The 15,670-nt window shown below is 48.4% G+C and overlaps 1 protein-coding gene across 1 annotated transcript in view; it reads right to left on the bottom strand.

Annotated features, from left to right (window-relative positions):
* The window catches only part of EHD3 (EH domain containing 3), a 30,539-nt gene extending 16,466 nt beyond the window's left edge, over window positions 1-14,073 (bottom strand). The window contains exons 1-3 of the mRNA XM_082307063.1: window positions 13,462-14,073; window positions 6,272-6,448; window positions 1,215-1,312 (exon numbers count right to left, since the gene is read on the bottom strand). Of these exons, the coding sequence (XP_082163189.1) occupies window positions 1,215-1,312; window positions 6,272-6,448; window positions 13,462-13,688 (502 nt within the window). The 5' untranslated portion in view covers window positions 13,689-14,073. The remainder of the gene's footprint in view (window positions 1-1,214; window positions 1,313-6,271; window positions 6,449-13,461) is intronic.
* Between the last annotated feature and the right edge of the window lie 1,597 nt (window positions 14,074-15,670).

Below are 15,670 nucleotides of genomic sequence, written 5' to 3'. Positions count from 1 at the left end.
TTGACTGAAAAATGTTTACACCATGTAATACAAATTTTTGTTTACCTCCACTTTTAAATACTTTCTGCTGAAGGAGGATTGCTTGCATAGCATGTTTTTCAACCTTCTGATGAAGGCTTGTACATCTTGCTACCTTTTTTAGACTGCCTGGAAGGAATTTATGATCACCTAGCATTGCAGAGACCCATGTTGGAAAAGCTTAATGTGAGCGTTCAACTAACTCTAGCTGTCCTTTATAGCTTTATTGGCACTTCTTTAGCTAAGGTCCCTGTGGTGGAAGATCCCAGTAAAACAAACAAGACCTGGCTCTGTGCAAGGTGGCTGCTCAATTAAAAGAGAAAAGGAAGTTTCCAAGAATAATTTCAATGCAAAGGAGCGTTATAAAAATGGGAAAGGCATGCGTCATCAGAAATCTTATGGGACAGAATACCAAAATATGGGAAAGGCCTCAGCACTCTGGGTAGAGCCTGTGCTGCTGAAACTTAATCTTCTGATCTTCTCAAACCCGAATGATGCAATTACTACTCTTGGCTTTCTTCCAATGAAACGATGGACAGCTACCAGCTTTGTGTAAGGAACCTGCAATAAATGTGAGCTATGCCACTACCACCACCTTACAAAGTAAGGAAATGCCCACAGATGTTAGGTTTAAAGTATCAAAATGTTGCCCATTTCACAGGGTCAGCCTGAGACACTCAGGAGTTCACTAAGAGACTTTGTGCTATTCATCAGATCCATTTTGTGTCCCCAGGATTTCCAGATTCCCCACTGCAGTAAGGAACTTTAGTGCCAATGGCTCTTAAGCCTGATCCAGTCCTGCGCTAGATTTAGGAAGCCTGGACAGTGCAAGAAAACTGCTAGGTCAACTGGAAAGAAACCAGGTTGATTGCCATGAGAGCCTTGCCTGTGGCTCATCAATAGGTCACTGAAAGCAAGTGTTTCCGCAAAGCAGATAGGTATTAATTGACTCTTTCTGATGGAAATCTGTTCCACTGGGGAATACTGGACTGTGACACAGGTACTGCTGACCTTGTCAGCAACCTTCCCTGAAAGCATTTAAATTCTCTATAGCAGATTGCAAATCAAGTCCAAAGGGACATTGGCAAAGTCATGCTGTATCTCCAAGAGGCTCCTACTAGTGTTTCTGTCTACAGCTTGTGGTGAAACTTATGTAGAAGCCCCTTGGTTTTCACTACTGTAGTTTGGAGACTTACCTCTGCTAATTCTCTGTTTTTCTCCAGAAAGGATTCCTGGTGTATCAATGACGCTGATGCTCTCTAACACGGGATTAGGTAGCTGGGCACAAACAAACCTGTGTGAAAATAAATGTGTTTAAAATAAAAGCAAAAGGTATTTATGATGTGCTGAACATGGGACAAGCCAGGCTCTGATCTCACAAGTCTTCAGTTGGAGCTTGGAGCTACTCTTGATTTAAAGAAATGAGAAAGAAGCCAGAACTGAGCACTTTCTCTGACTGTTTTGCTGCTTCTGGAATATGGGTCTCAGTCATGACCTATGACAGGTTTTTTTATGTGGCCCCCAAATTGTGAATTATTAATGAAAATGTGGAAATCCAAATGTTTTCATTTGCTGCTTAGATTTTAGCAAGAAGTGGTATTTGTTTTTCTGCACTGAAGCGTTCCCCTGCAGAGTCCTGAACTCAAGTGAACTGAAAGAACTTGGTTAAAAAAAAAAAAAATAAAAATCAGCAATGTTGCAGGACTTTTGTTCTCTTTTAAATCTGGTCTTAAACAGACAGAAAGTGTGCTATTCTTGCCCCATAGGCAGCATGAGATCTCAAGAGGCTGCTTAGTCTATCCTCCTGCCTCAAGGCAGGATCAATCAGATGTTTGTCTGAAGTGTTCTTCAAATCTGTAAGAATGAAACATTTGCTGGGAGTCTACTCCATTACTTAATTATCCTTACAGCAAAACCTATTTTTCTTAACATCTAATCTAAATCTCCCATGCTACAATGCCTTTCAGTCTCAAACACAGTAGACATGGAAAATGATTTATTTTTCCCTTCTTGTCGCGATGTATGCAGTTGTGATACTGTCTCCCCTCAGTCTTTCCTCTAAAGAAAACAGGTTATTCTCCCCCCGCCATCTCTTTCACTTCTCTCTAGCTGCCTTTCCAGCTCATTTTGAAATCCCTGAAGACCCTTGCAGCTTTCCTTTGGGTCCTCTCAAACTGCTCCACATATTTCTTCAGGCATGACGCCCCAAGCTGACATGGTACTCCAGCTGTGACCTTGCCAGTGGTGAACAGAGTGGATGGATTGCTCCTTATCTCTTACATATGACAGTCCTGTTTATATATCTCAGTAAGATGTTTGCTTTTTTAACAGCAGTATGACACTGTTGACTTACATTCAGTTTGCAATTCATTCCTCCCCCCTCTGCAGCTCTGTTTCTACGCAATTGCTCTTTCGCTAGTTGTTCCTCATCTTGTATCTATGCAAATCACTGCCTAAGAGTAACTTGTGCTTGTTCTTAGTGGGTTGCAGCTTATCTATTTCAGTTGCTGGTAACAGCGAAGGACAGTAAAAGCCTATCCACTTACGTGGTTCCCGGTAGCATTTTATGGATAGCCTTTTTGTGATGGCATTCCAGGCAGCTATAAATATGCGTGTGTATATGTACGTATGCATATTAATAGGCTGGTGTGACATCCAGGCACCAAAAACATGTTACTGTGGGAGGAAGCAGAACCACATAAAGGATGGGGGTTGGCACAAGGGCCACTAGATGCAGTCAAGGCAGACAGAGCCCTGCAACGCTCTGAGTGGCTGGTTCTGCTGGAGTCCCTGCAGCTATGAACTCCTCCAGGCTATGCTACAACCTCACCCCCATTTTTCTACCTGTATGACTCCAAGAAAATTCTGACAAGAGTGAAGCCTCATGGGATAGACGAGTGTCTTCTCTCCTAAGCTGTCAGCTATTTCAGACCACATATTACAGCCTCTCTCCCACACCCACAGCTTGGCAGGTGGCAACAGGGACCATTTCTGAATGTGTAACATCTCATGTAGAAGAGGGGGGCTGGCTTGATTCTCCTGTTGAGTGCCAGACGCAGCAGCAGAGAACAAAAGGCTCAGGAGGTCATGTTATTCCCCCTTCTTGCCAGACCAGGTCTGCTCTCTATTGTTATAGCCCTGAGCATTCCCTGTGGTCTAATGGCTCAGGTAAGGGGATTTTCCACCAGTTTCTCTAGGGAAAGTACTCCACAGGAGATTTCAATATAAGGTCTGAGGCCAGCGTGAATAAGTGCATTCTGGCTCTGTTGGCAAGGTTGTTAAGGCTGCTGCCTTCCTGCTGTCCCAGCAGAACCGCAGGACCTCAGGGAGCATGACCTAATTCTGCCCAGGGCCATATGAAGGGAAGAGCATCGTGCCAAACTAGACTTTCACTACCTTTAGAGGCAGAACATGGCGGTGAAGGAGGACCCTGTTATCCATGATGTCTCCTGCTGTTGACAACACAAAAGCAGGACTGACTCCACCTTAGCTTCCCAAAACAGGCTTTGGGGGTGGGAGGAATCTTGCAACCAAGTCAATGTGATATGAAAGTAATGGCCGAGATTCCTGAGTTTGCTCCAGGCCCTTGGTGCCAAACAAGTTCTCCTGATAACGAGGTGCAACCTGTAATCTCTCTGCTGGGATCCCTCCAGAGCTGGGGTACTGCCAGCAAAGTTGGAGTAAGGAAAACAAGCCTTTCTCTCAATACCCAGGACCCACCTGGGGCAAGGAGAGGAGGACAAGAGACAGGGTCAGAGCATGGTACTGCAGAGCTGCTATCCTTTCAGCCCCAAGCAGCCTGTCAACCTTATCTCTGCCCTTGGCCAGAAAGGCATGGGCAGGCGCTCCATCTCCTGAGAACGAAGGGAGGGAGGACACAGGCTCTGAGCTGCACAATTAGCTGCTGTCTCCCAGCCAAATCCTGACTGTACCACTCTTCCCTTGCTTCCTGGAAGGCAGCAGATCCCAGTCTCTGCTGGGAAGGGAGCACCAGCAGAGGCTAGATGCTCACTCCTTCTGTTCCTCCACTTAGCTCCCCTGGAGCAGCAGGGTCTGCACCCCACAGGATACAGTGCCGTGGGCTACCACCTCTCAGCTAAGACCATCATGGTCTGTGTGAATGCCATTGCCTTGTGCTGCTCTGTTCCCTTCCACTGGTGCCCATAGCCCATCGTTACCTTTAACCACTCAAGGGTAAAGCAGACTTGCCCATTGTCACTCTCTTAGCTTAGAGAAGTTGCTCCTGGAGATTACCTCCCTTCTTTAAATTTCCTGCTTACAGCATCCTAGCTGAGGATAGTGCCTTAGTAAACACATAGCAGCAGCAAGATAGGTACAAGGCAGAGACAGCTCTGCATTGTCTCTTGCCAAGAAGTCAGGCCCACAACAGAGGTAAGTGTGGGTGGCTTGATCCAGTCCAGTGGGTGCACCCTGACTTACATCTGCTACATTTCTGGCCCTCTGAGTCAATTCTTGCATGCACTTAACTTCCTAATTAGCTGGGTATTACCATCTGCATTTTCAGCACTGTGATGCTCACACTGCTGAACTAGTCCCCCTTAGCGTGTCTTCCTCTGCCAGTTTAGAAATCATTACCCCTTTTTTTTTTTTTTTTAATCTGTCAGCAGACAAGGGGTTAATTAGCTGTTGTGGCTACCGCCTGCATCGCTAGCAGGACTGCACTTCTGCCACTGCTGCTGAATCACTGCTGTGCCCCTCTGCCCTGCTGTTCTCACAGGCACATACTCACAGAAGGAAGAGGAGTAGGAGAGTAACAAGAGCACAGCACGATACAGTGAACTAGGCTAATGAACACGGAGATCCCTTGCTGTAATAGGAGCAAATTGCATTCAGGACACATCAATCAGTCCAGTTCAGGAGTGTTTGGTTTTTTGCCCTCCATGCCTGGCCTCCTTACTCCTGATGTTGCTTCTCCTCTGTAGTGAACTGTCTGCCACCTGTGGCTGTTCTTGGCTATCAGCAGAGCTGCTCTGAATGATGTTCTCTTCATCTACTATCTCTGCACTCCAGGCAGGAGGCCTGTTATTTTCTTAGGCAAATCACCTTCCTCCGCTGGTGTAGGCCAGCCTAACTGTTGGCCAGGAGCAGATGTTCTGGGCCCTATAAAATATTGAAAACATCTCAAAGTCTCTCTGGTGCAGGACCATGTTGATGTATTTGAATGATAAGCCTGTGTAGTGATCAGATATTGCTTCCCGAGGCACTGTGAGGTTCTCCGCATTGTAGTGACTCCAGCTAGGTCGCTCTTTCATCAAGCTTCTCCCCATGCTTCTCTGCAGGTCCATTCCCTGTCTCACTGCAGGCCACACCAGCACTCCTGTGGTCAGTGCTGGTAGGAGATGCTCCACTCTCTGGATAAACACTCTCTAAGCTCAGAAGTTAGAAAGGGAGCCAAAGCCCAGCTTTCCTGGTTGTTTGGCTGAACAGCTGCCATGTTTGCAATGTCTCCCACACCGTGTTAGCAGGGAAGGTGCCGATCACGGGCATAGTCAGACAGTTTGTTCCCATCTGCCTGCTGTAGCACAGTTTGTGCTCATTTAGGATATGGGTGTGTGCTGCTGGCTTCCTGCAAGGCCCAGATCCAAAACTCAGTATGGTTGGGCTAGGTCTAGAGGATGGAAAGGTTACGTTCCTCATGTCACAGAGCCACTGCCCAAACCCCCTGCTACAGTTTTTTCATGGGAAGGACATTAGAGCTGTCATCAGTTTGCACCTGAGGTTGTATGTATAAGGCACCAGAATGGAGAGAGTCTGGTTTTGTTAGAAGTGGGGCATTCAAGCAATGCAAGAAAGCAAAGCCGTGCGTATTGTGCCAGTTCCACTTCTCTACTGACTCAAGTGGCTACATCTGGTTGGACTATTTAATTTCAGGGAACTGAGAACTGAACTGATGGCAGAACTGAAGAAGCTAGGAATATAAAAGCAAGGGAGAGCGGAGTGTAATAAAGAGATTTCCCTCTAGACTCCTACAGGATGAGCTTGACAGGCTGTGCTGTGTTTTTTGGTTTGTTTGTTCAAGTAAAATGAAGGTTTGTCCCACTTGAACTTGTTAATCTGCCCTTCAGTGAGTGACTGAGTGCACCCGGTAGGACTGGAATGGCTTTGCTTCAGCCATGTGAATGGGGAAAAAAAGGAAGAATAGTGTAATGCCTTATCCCTTTAAATTGCTAGCTATGCTGCTCATTAGGTTGTAGCTTTATCCTCCAGAGCAACTAAGCTCTTGAGTACTGACCTGTTCAAAAAGGCATTGCCAAAGGCGTTGAGTTTCCTGAATGGTTTTTTGGGATCCACCACCAATGCGTTTCCAGGAACGATTCCTTCCACGTCTCCTTGCATAACTGCTATAAAGGAGTCAGTTGTAGGCTCTGGTCCAATCCTCATCCCTGGGAAATCCTGCTCCAGCAGGTACCTGTAGGCAAAAAAACAGGATGTGGGCATAAGACATGAGGCTGCCTAAGTCCTAAATGAGTTGTACTAAAGATTGTAGTGTAATTATGAAGCTCAAGAGTATGGATCCTTCTGAGGCTATTTTTAGCATTGTCACTGACTCGTTTGATAAATGTCATGGTAGCTTTTCTACTCAGGATGTCCATGTTTAAAGCTTTCTTATTTCAGGCGGATTAAGAAATTGAGAAGATTATAGCTGCTGGGAAGAGATTCTCATCACGTTTCATCATTTTGTGTATTTTAATCCTCAAGACATTTTGGAACAGACTTAGCATAGCAAAGTAAAAACAACAGTTCACTGCAATCACAGAGTTAATCCTGAAACCTTACTGGCCTTTGGTGCCAATATCAATTACTTCACTGCTGCTCATTTCAGCAGACTCATCCAACTAATGTGCTTAGCGCCCCGAGTCCAAATCAGTCGCTCAAATGCCAACTTCTCCTGTACTTGACTGTTGGAAGTCTCAAGTCTCCCTTCTTGTGTGCTTCTGCAATGCAGCTACACGTCTGCATCACAAACTGCTCAAGCATATTAAGCATGTGGGTGGCAGAGTATATCCCAATATTTGTTATCAAGCTAAATAGCAAAGTAAGCACCAACATCCCTTATTATTTCCTAAGCCTCTGGCAGCCTCTCTGAAGGTACAGTTTGGTAAATTTCAGGGAAAGGTAGTTACCCATGGGGCTGTAGGACTTTGAATAGGACCCTGGCAGCATATCCTGATTTCCCCTTCCCAATTCAGGGTGGGTCAATGGTGTGCATGGGACAGTTCCCTTTGGCTCATGAAGGAGCCAAATGCCATCACTGAGATCAGGTCTGGGGCGTGTGTGTGCAGAAAACATCTCACCTGCTGGTCCTGTGCTGAAAACTAAGACCATTGTGTCCACGTAGCTTGCAAAAGGGAGCTAGAACTGGTCTAGCCCTCAGTATGGGATGGTGTCAGGCCACCTGACCTGGGGATAAGCTCTGGATTGTTACATGAGGAATATAATGACTGCCAGGTTATGGAAGATATTATAATACTGTGTTGCTTGTTGCCAGCAGATAGCTGGCACTTCCTCTTCCGTTGCTTTGACATAATCTTTAGTAGGTAGAAAGTAGAAAGATAAATCTAGAATTGCTGTGATGTTAAAAGTAGATTCAGGGGATGGGGAAAAAGGAAATGAGAGAAGGGCTGAGGATTTTTCATGATTGAGACCAGTGTGTTTAACAATCACCATTCATTCACTCAGGTGAATCTTTTCAGAGAGGCTAAGTGCCTATGTGAGGGACTACAGGAGCACTACCATGAAGGCTTGTGATAACTTTTGGGGGGTTCCTGCTTTCACCATTATTTTAACAGAAGTAATCACCATCCAGTGTTTGAGGGACAATAGAAAAATTGTGCTTGTTCAGCAGGCCTATTTATTGACACCATGTCAGCAAATGCATCTTCAGTTCCCAATGGGTAAGGACAAATCAACTGGACCTAGAGGTAAAACATGCAAATATACACCCAGGACATACCACAAATTGCTGCTACTTATCTGGCTTGGTACACATTAATGAAGAGAATGGCTGCAGCAAGAATAACTCCAGCAATGACATCCATAATTCCCTTAGAAGCTTTACTGATATTTTATCATGTATTTTGTTATATCTTTCATCCAAAGTGATTTCCAAGTCCTGTGTTCACCAGAATGCCACCAGAAGTGACTTCTCTTAATGGGAACAACTCTGAGATGAAACAGCAGCTGTTCAGCAGTTCCCAAAAAATGGAAATAAGCCAGGAAGGATTCCAGGAAGGGAACAACCCTCTGACTTCCTGTACTAGGGTGGATACATCCTATCTACCTAAAGCCTATGCAGGGATTCCTCGAACTTTCCTATAAAAGTGGGTCATTACTTAACAAAAGCAGGCTGCAGCTAATACTGGTGTGTGCCACCGACCTGGATGGTGATTACAATACACCTTCCTGGCAGCTACAGTAACTTCTCTCTGGCTTGAAGCAGCTGAAAACAAGGAGGAGCTACTTTTCTCCCACCAAGGGCTCTGTAGACTATCATATAAATGTTCTTGGCTTCATTCCCTGGAAAGCTCTTTACACTGAAACAACCATTTGCCAGGTTAGAAGCCACTTGGCCAGACTCTAGAAACTAAGCTCAGGCCTCCTGGATGGTAATTCAAAAACGTTAGTCCTTGATAGACATTGCTGCGATGCTAGTCACTGCTATTGGCTTTCCTCTGTTCCTGCTTTGTACTTCGCTTTGGTCTGACATAGTATATTTAAGAGTGATATACAGATGAGCATTCACTGAATCCACAGAAATATATCCGAGTTCTCCCCTTGCAAACACTAGAGAGAAAAGAAACAGTCATAACAATTGTCACATGCAGCAAGTGAAGTGTTTTTGAGAAACACCCCTCACTCCCAATGCCAGGTCGCAGCCTTGCCACAACAATAACCTGCTTATTTTTTACAGCTTTGAGATGCACATGTAATATGATAGCTTTGGAGCAACAGAAGGAAAAAGCCCGGGGGGGGGGGGGGGGTGGGGTGGTGTTTGTCATTTATAGACAAAACTTCAGAGAAAGTCTAAGCAAAAGTCCTGCATGTAATAGCAACACTCCTCCTCCAGCCAGGCTGCTCAAAAGAATTTTATCACAGGTCCACTCTGCTAATGTTTCAAAGCATTTTTGTATTTATTTCTTGCATAGGACTTAAAAAAAAACAAACCAAAAATCCTAACAAAAGCACTCTCATAGAGAAGTAGCTACAAGAGAACGTTAATTGACTTAATGTGCAACAAGTGGTGTGAAATCAGAGAGATGAACATTTGCACTGCCTAGTATCATACCATCTATTTTAAGTAAGGCATCTCTGGAAGATTTGGGTATATTGTGCAGCAGGGTGTCTGCAGCACAAGAATCTCATTGTACACAGGACAAATACAAGGGGATTTATTGACACTGTCTGATGGGGGGAAGGCACTTCTGCTAGGCAGTGACACAGGCTGCCTCTGCTAACAGAAGCAAGCTAGAGAACACATGCAATTGTCACATTTGTGGGGATTTCTGGGAGAGAAGAGCAAACAATAGCTGTGGAAAACACCAACTGACAGTGAGCAATTTCCCCTGCCAGTGCAGCACGCCTTACTCTGAGCTGCTGAACACCTTCAAGGGCCTGGGGAGTGACCTCCAGCCAGCCTGGGGAAGCCTGCAGAGTGCCAGGCAGGAGGTGAATGTTTTGGGTTTGCCTTTTTTTTTTTTTTTCCTATGGTCAATCTGCTTTTTGGAGATGAGTCTGGAACTGGGAGCATCAAGCTGTTACCCCATTTCAGGGCTGGTGAGAGGAGAGGTGAGGGACAAGGGCAGGAAAGCTGCATTAGTGCCAGCCTGGCTTGGGGTAGCCTTTCCCAGGTGGGTTTGGAGCGGTGTAGGAGGCAGGGGAGGAGATCCCAGGCTCTCTGGGCAGGAGTGCCGCAGGATGTGGGGGAAGGGGCCGTTTGCTGGTGATGAGTCATGCAGGAGCCCTGCAGGATGCTGTGTGTGGCAGCAGAGGTGATGCAGAGCAGGAACGGGAAGAAGGGCAGAACAGGAGGAAATGGTGACAACTGCTTGGTGCGGGCAGAGATGAAAGGTGCGGGGCCACATGGGGAGGTCATACCGGAGCTCTGTGTGTAGCCTGTGACAAACAGTCTGGAGAGGCCAGGATGTGTAAATGATTAGCTGTAGGAGGAAGGGGTGGCTACACCAGAAAAGCAAGCCATGTTGACAGCTAGTAGGGCTCTAGCAGGCTTGTTTATTTTATTAGCAGGATGGCTGGACAGAAGCCAGGATTATTTTTAGAAAAGACCACAGAATCTAAGTTAATTAGGAGAGTAATGTTCTGTCCTGCACTCCCACCCTCTTACAGGAAACATAAAAAGCAATAACATTGCAGAGGCAGGCTCCACTGGCATCCTGCTGTGGTTGTCAGATTGTCAGATATTGCCAGGTAGAGGTGTTGCCTTGCCCTTGCCATCACAGCCTTTCAGACCCCAGCCCTGCAGAAAAGCATCAGCCTGAGGAGAGGCTGAGGAGAGAAATGGGAGTGAGCGAGAAGAGAGGATACCGCAGGAAGCAGGAATGGAAAAGCTGCAGCTAGTGACACTACATCTTTTACATCGCAAAATAAGGCTCAGTTCTCTGGGTCCCTGAAAACAGGGGAGAGAACAGCCTGGTTCCACTGAAAACAAGCCAGTGCTCCGGTCTCGCTATGCTGGCTCTGACCTGCATGCCTCACCTCCCTCCTCCCTACCTCAGCCTCTAGGAATGTTTCTCACTGCTGACCTTGACTGACTTCTCTCTGCCATCAGCTCCTGACAAGAGACCAGTCTCACTGCAAAATGCTGCAGCTTAGGTGCTTCAGAGACTTGCATTTCTTCTTTGTTTCACCTCAGATTTCCCAAGAACAAGGAAAGATGTTTGGGAGACAAACCCACCTCAGGTAGGAGACTAAGGTTCTTTGTCCTTTTTTTTTTTTTTTTAAATGGTGTACTGGGATCCAGGTAAACTGGGACCAAGTTCATTCCACATGAGTGTTTAGTGGCACTAAGTCATCTCCCTAAATTGCATGGCAGTACAAGCAGTATGCAATGCAAGAGTGGAGTGGATATATACAGATAACACTAATTATCCCCCATCCTGACAAGATCATGGAAGAGATGTCCAGAGGCTGTTTCTTGCTTCACTCTAATACCAAGGCATAATGATTGTCTCCCCTCCCGCTTCCTCCCCCAGTCCCCTTGAACTCCTCCCTGCTCTCAGTTTTAGCTCCCACTCACCTTCCTACAATAACTCTGGATGCTAATCTGGTGCTTATCCCAGCTCTCTAGTGACCAGTGCCTGCAAGCTCACACTGGAAGCCCACCACGAGCAAAACTCACTTTTCTGGCACCTCCTGCCTTTGTTTGGTTGGGAACATACTGGAGTACCAGACCTTCACACTCCTCCTACTATAAAAGGCCCTGAATTCTCCAACAGTTCTCAACTGTCACCTTCCTATGCACTATTTTGCACAAAGAAAACTCTTGCTTTCCCAAAAGGCCTTCTCAGGTCTGTTTTGCACTCCTGCGAAGCAGAAGCTCCTGGTCACTTCTGCTTGACTATAATCCCTGGGTAGGCTCATCCCAGCCCTGTGCACAGAGAAGGCTGGGAGATGAGGACACAGGCATGAATGAAATGCCCTGGTTGAAGAGAGGCTCAGATCAGCTTGCTGACAGCCTGGCAAAGAAGTTGCTGCCATCCCACAGAAGCAAAGACTCGATCTTCTCCTTTTGCCTGGAACATGCTTTAGGCACCCAAACTTCTTGCAAAAGGAGCTCAGGCTTACAGAAAAAAAAAAGCCACCAACAAAAAACCACAAAAACTTTACTGAACAGAGAGGGGCAAAGGCAGGAAGTCTCTGCTAACAACAGAATGCAGGTGAGACTGCAGGGAAAAGCTGATGCTGGCAATCCAGAGAGAAGCATTAGAAAGATGCTCTAGTTACACAGCCAAGAACCTCAGAAATGGATATTCAGCAACCTCCTTGTGTTCAGAGGAAGTTCTGCTCTGAGCTGTCAGTAACCCAGAGGGCAGAAAAAGCCTTTCAAATAGGTTTGGTACCAAGTCACAGAACAAAGATCTGGGGCGGAACCAGACAACTATGTTAGCCAAGCTAGCCTCTGATTTTCTGAAGAGCAAATCCCTTTCCAACCATGTGTCAAATGCTTCTTAGAGTCATTCATGCCCCTTCACCATCTACTTGACCTGCTCACGTGAGAAAAGCCTCTTCACTCAAACTTTGTTTGCCACGTGCATGACAAGGTAGCAGAAATGTATTCTGTTCTTGGCTCCTGGCTGGGGCATTAAGTACCAGGAATACTGCAGCACACAAAAAAACCCCTGCATTTCTCAAGGTCACTCCTGAAGAGGTACAGTCAATTTGATTCACCTCTCTCTACTCTCCACAGCTCCCTCCTCCACCAAGAAATACTGGTAGAACAAAGGGCTGGCTGCTTGTGGCTTGTGTCCAGATTTACAGTGGGGTAATTCCACAGATTTCAACACAGCCACACCAGAAAAAGGCTGGAATTTAACACTAAGCTTATGAATCACATAGGAAACAGACAGTGCAGCTTCAGCTATGATCCCAAGGGAAAGGCTGCTGCAAGTTGAACTAGCAGTGTGGCTGAAGAGAGATCCCTGCAACCAAGACCAGCTGGAAAAGTTTAACCCTCTCTTTGACAGTTTCACATCAAACCTGCTGCTGGCAGCTGCCCTTTCTTTACAGTTAGGAACAAACTTGCTGCTCCCAGCATCTCAGCAGAGCAGGACCCAGTTAAATCTGCGCTTACTTTTTGAGCCCTGAAGATAGGCAGGTCTCTGCTGTGAACACACACACCCGAGCACACATGCTTCTCAAACCAGGCTCTGAGCATTGCCTCTGGGAGCAGTGCAGAGAAAGAAAGACACAAGCATGAGACACAGACCACTACAAACCCAAGCACCCACTTTAAGGTTCCCTAGGCCATAGGTTGCCCCACCACCCAAAACCTACATCAAGTTGAAATGAGCGGCTGTTAGAAGGGCTACCCTGACCCCAGCAGTCACGGGGATACCCTGCACAAGGCTTCCCGCAGCCTTTGCACTTTGAACGGACAAGAGGGCCCCGAGTGACTCACGCTAATGCCCTGCCTGCACTCCTCAGCCCTGCCCTGGGCTACTTTTTGCCACGTCGGTCTTTCATGGGACATCTCACTCACCCTGTCTTGCCAAGGAACGCTCTCAGAGTTTGAGCGGAGGTGGCTTTCCAGTTGAAAGCTGTTGATGGGTGTGGAAGAGGGAAGAGAAGAGGGACCTAGGCATAACACAGGGAGCAGAGACCCCCTCTGCCCCACCACGGCCCGCGGGCCTCAAGGGTGCGGGCACACCCGAGAGGGAGGCAGGCAGGCAGACAGACGGGTTTTACCTGATGAAGGTGGTCTTCCCAGTGGAGTACTGCCCCACCAGGAGCACCATGGGCTTGTTGTCGAAGTCGGCATCCTCCAGCGCCGGCGAGTGGAACTCGTGGAACTTGTAGTGCTCTTCCAGGGGGAGCAGCTTGGTTTTGTAGAGCTTTTTCAGGCCCTCGCTGACCGTCTGAAACACCTCGGGGTCCTTCCTCCGGCGGTCGTCGGTGCCCAGCCAGCTGAACATCTTGGGGCCGCCTGAAGCCAGCTCCGCAGCGACCACCGAGGCTGGCGGGGGGAGGGGGGCGGGCAGGGGAGGAGCCGCTGGCTGGCTAGCTGGCTGCCGGTGTGGGCTACCCCCGCATGCCCCCTCAGGCCGGGCGGGCGGGCGGCGGGGCCCGGGGGACGGCCTGGCAGGCCTCGCTCCCCTCCAGCGCCCACCCGCGAGGGCCGCCTTCCGTTAAGCGACCCGCACCGGCGGTTTCAGTCAGAAAACGGTCCCGGCGGGAGGCTAAAAAAGGCGCTTCTCCTCGCAGCCTCGGCCGAGCGGCGCCAGCGGACGCCGCCTCCCTTCACGCCGCCGGCTCCCGGCGTGGGCATGCCGCGGAGGCAGGGCGGGAGGGGCGGGCGGTGGCGGCGGCAGCGCCCTCCGAGCGCGGCGGGCGGTGTTTAAGGGCGGCCCTTCAGGAAATGGGCCGGCGCCGGAAGTCGGCGGCTCCTGGCAGGCGCCGCCCGTTCTCCCCGGCGGGTGAAGCCGCGCCGGGCGGCGCCATGTTGAGGCGGGGCGCGACGCGGGGGAGACGCGGGTGGACGGGGCACAGCGGCCCCTGGGGGCCGCCGCGGGGATTTGCAGCCTGGCCGCCATTTTAGTCCCCTTCTCACCTCGCTTTTAAATAAACCCCTGCATGTGCAAATTTCACAGGGAGCCGGCTGCTTCTGAACGCTGCCACTCCGAGCTGGGTCCCCAGCCCTTCCCCAAGCCAAGGACTCGGCTGCACTGCTGCTGCCCCTCACTTCTCGGGGGCTCGCAGAGAAGAGGCTGGCTGTGCCCAGAAGAGTTCACAATTTAAGCAGATGAGACAGGCAAATTAGCTGCTGTCTCCACTCCTGTATTCGTCCAGCAATTAGGGCTGACAGGACAGCTGCCGAGCGAAGGCTGCGGAGCTCGGGCCGAAGCCTGCACGGGTTTTCCAGCGATGGCCCGTGGCTCGGCGTGTCCCCAGGGCCGGCCATCAGCCATAACGCCCCACTGACAGGCTCTCCTCATCACCACTGAGCAGCTGGGACAGAACAGAGAATTCTTCCTAAAATATATCCAAACGGCTTTTTCACTTGAGTTGACCCAGGGGGTCCGAGAAATGTGGCAAGAAGCAGTTTTGGAAGCGGTCCCGCCGTGTGGCAGGCTCTTGCCCTTTCCCAGCCATTTGCGGACGGGAGGAGCCGGGGCCTTGTGTCAGCAGAGGCAGCGGTGCATTAAAAACAGTTGTTTTTCACGGGCGGGAGGGGACACCCGGAGACACGTGTGGCCCCGTGTGCCTGAACAACGATTTAGGTCCCTTTCTATGCATCTGGCTGTTCCCGTTGTGTGATCCCATGCTCTCGTACGCTCTGCGGCACGGCCTGACCCGTGAAATAGCAAGCGGACTGTGTTTTCTGAAGGTCAGGCTTCTCTGCTTTGCTGCCAATGCCTAAAGCTAGTCTGAAAGTGGAATTAATGTTTTGAAACCTCCTTAAGACTAATTTCCGTCGTTTCTTTGCTTTTATAGAGACTTTTGACTTTAAGAATTTGATGACTCCTTTCCAGTGAAAACTCCTGAAAATGAAAGGCCCCGTAGAAATCAACACATTTTGGTAAGAATTCTTCATTTTGTCGGAAAAAATTGCTTTCATCTTCTAGATAGTTCTGCCATTTAAGGGCTGCTTTCCTCCGATGCTGTTCTGGTATTTCTACGGCTATATATGGAGTCTCTTTGGTGCTTGCTTGTGATATCCTCAGAGCCGAGTAAAGGTCAAGCCAGGAAGCCTTTGATTGTAAATCTCCCCAGGCCACCTTGATGCCCTTCCTGAATGCAGTGAATGGGGAAGGAAAGCAAGGTTTCTGTTGTGCAAGCTGCAGGAGCTAACTTCTACAGGTACAGCAGAGGCACGCTTGCCCAACACTTATGAGAAAAAGATATATATTAATCATTAATTTGCGCTAATCATAAATATGTATACCCAATGGCCAAA

This window comes from Platalea leucorodia (assembly GCF_965183815.1).
Source record: "Platalea leucorodia genome assembly, chromosome: 3".
In the NCBI taxonomy this organism is placed as follows: Eukaryota; Metazoa; Chordata; class Aves; order Pelecaniformes; family Threskiornithidae; genus Platalea; species Platalea leucorodia.
This window is presented reverse-complemented; position numbering and strand designations above follow the sequence as displayed.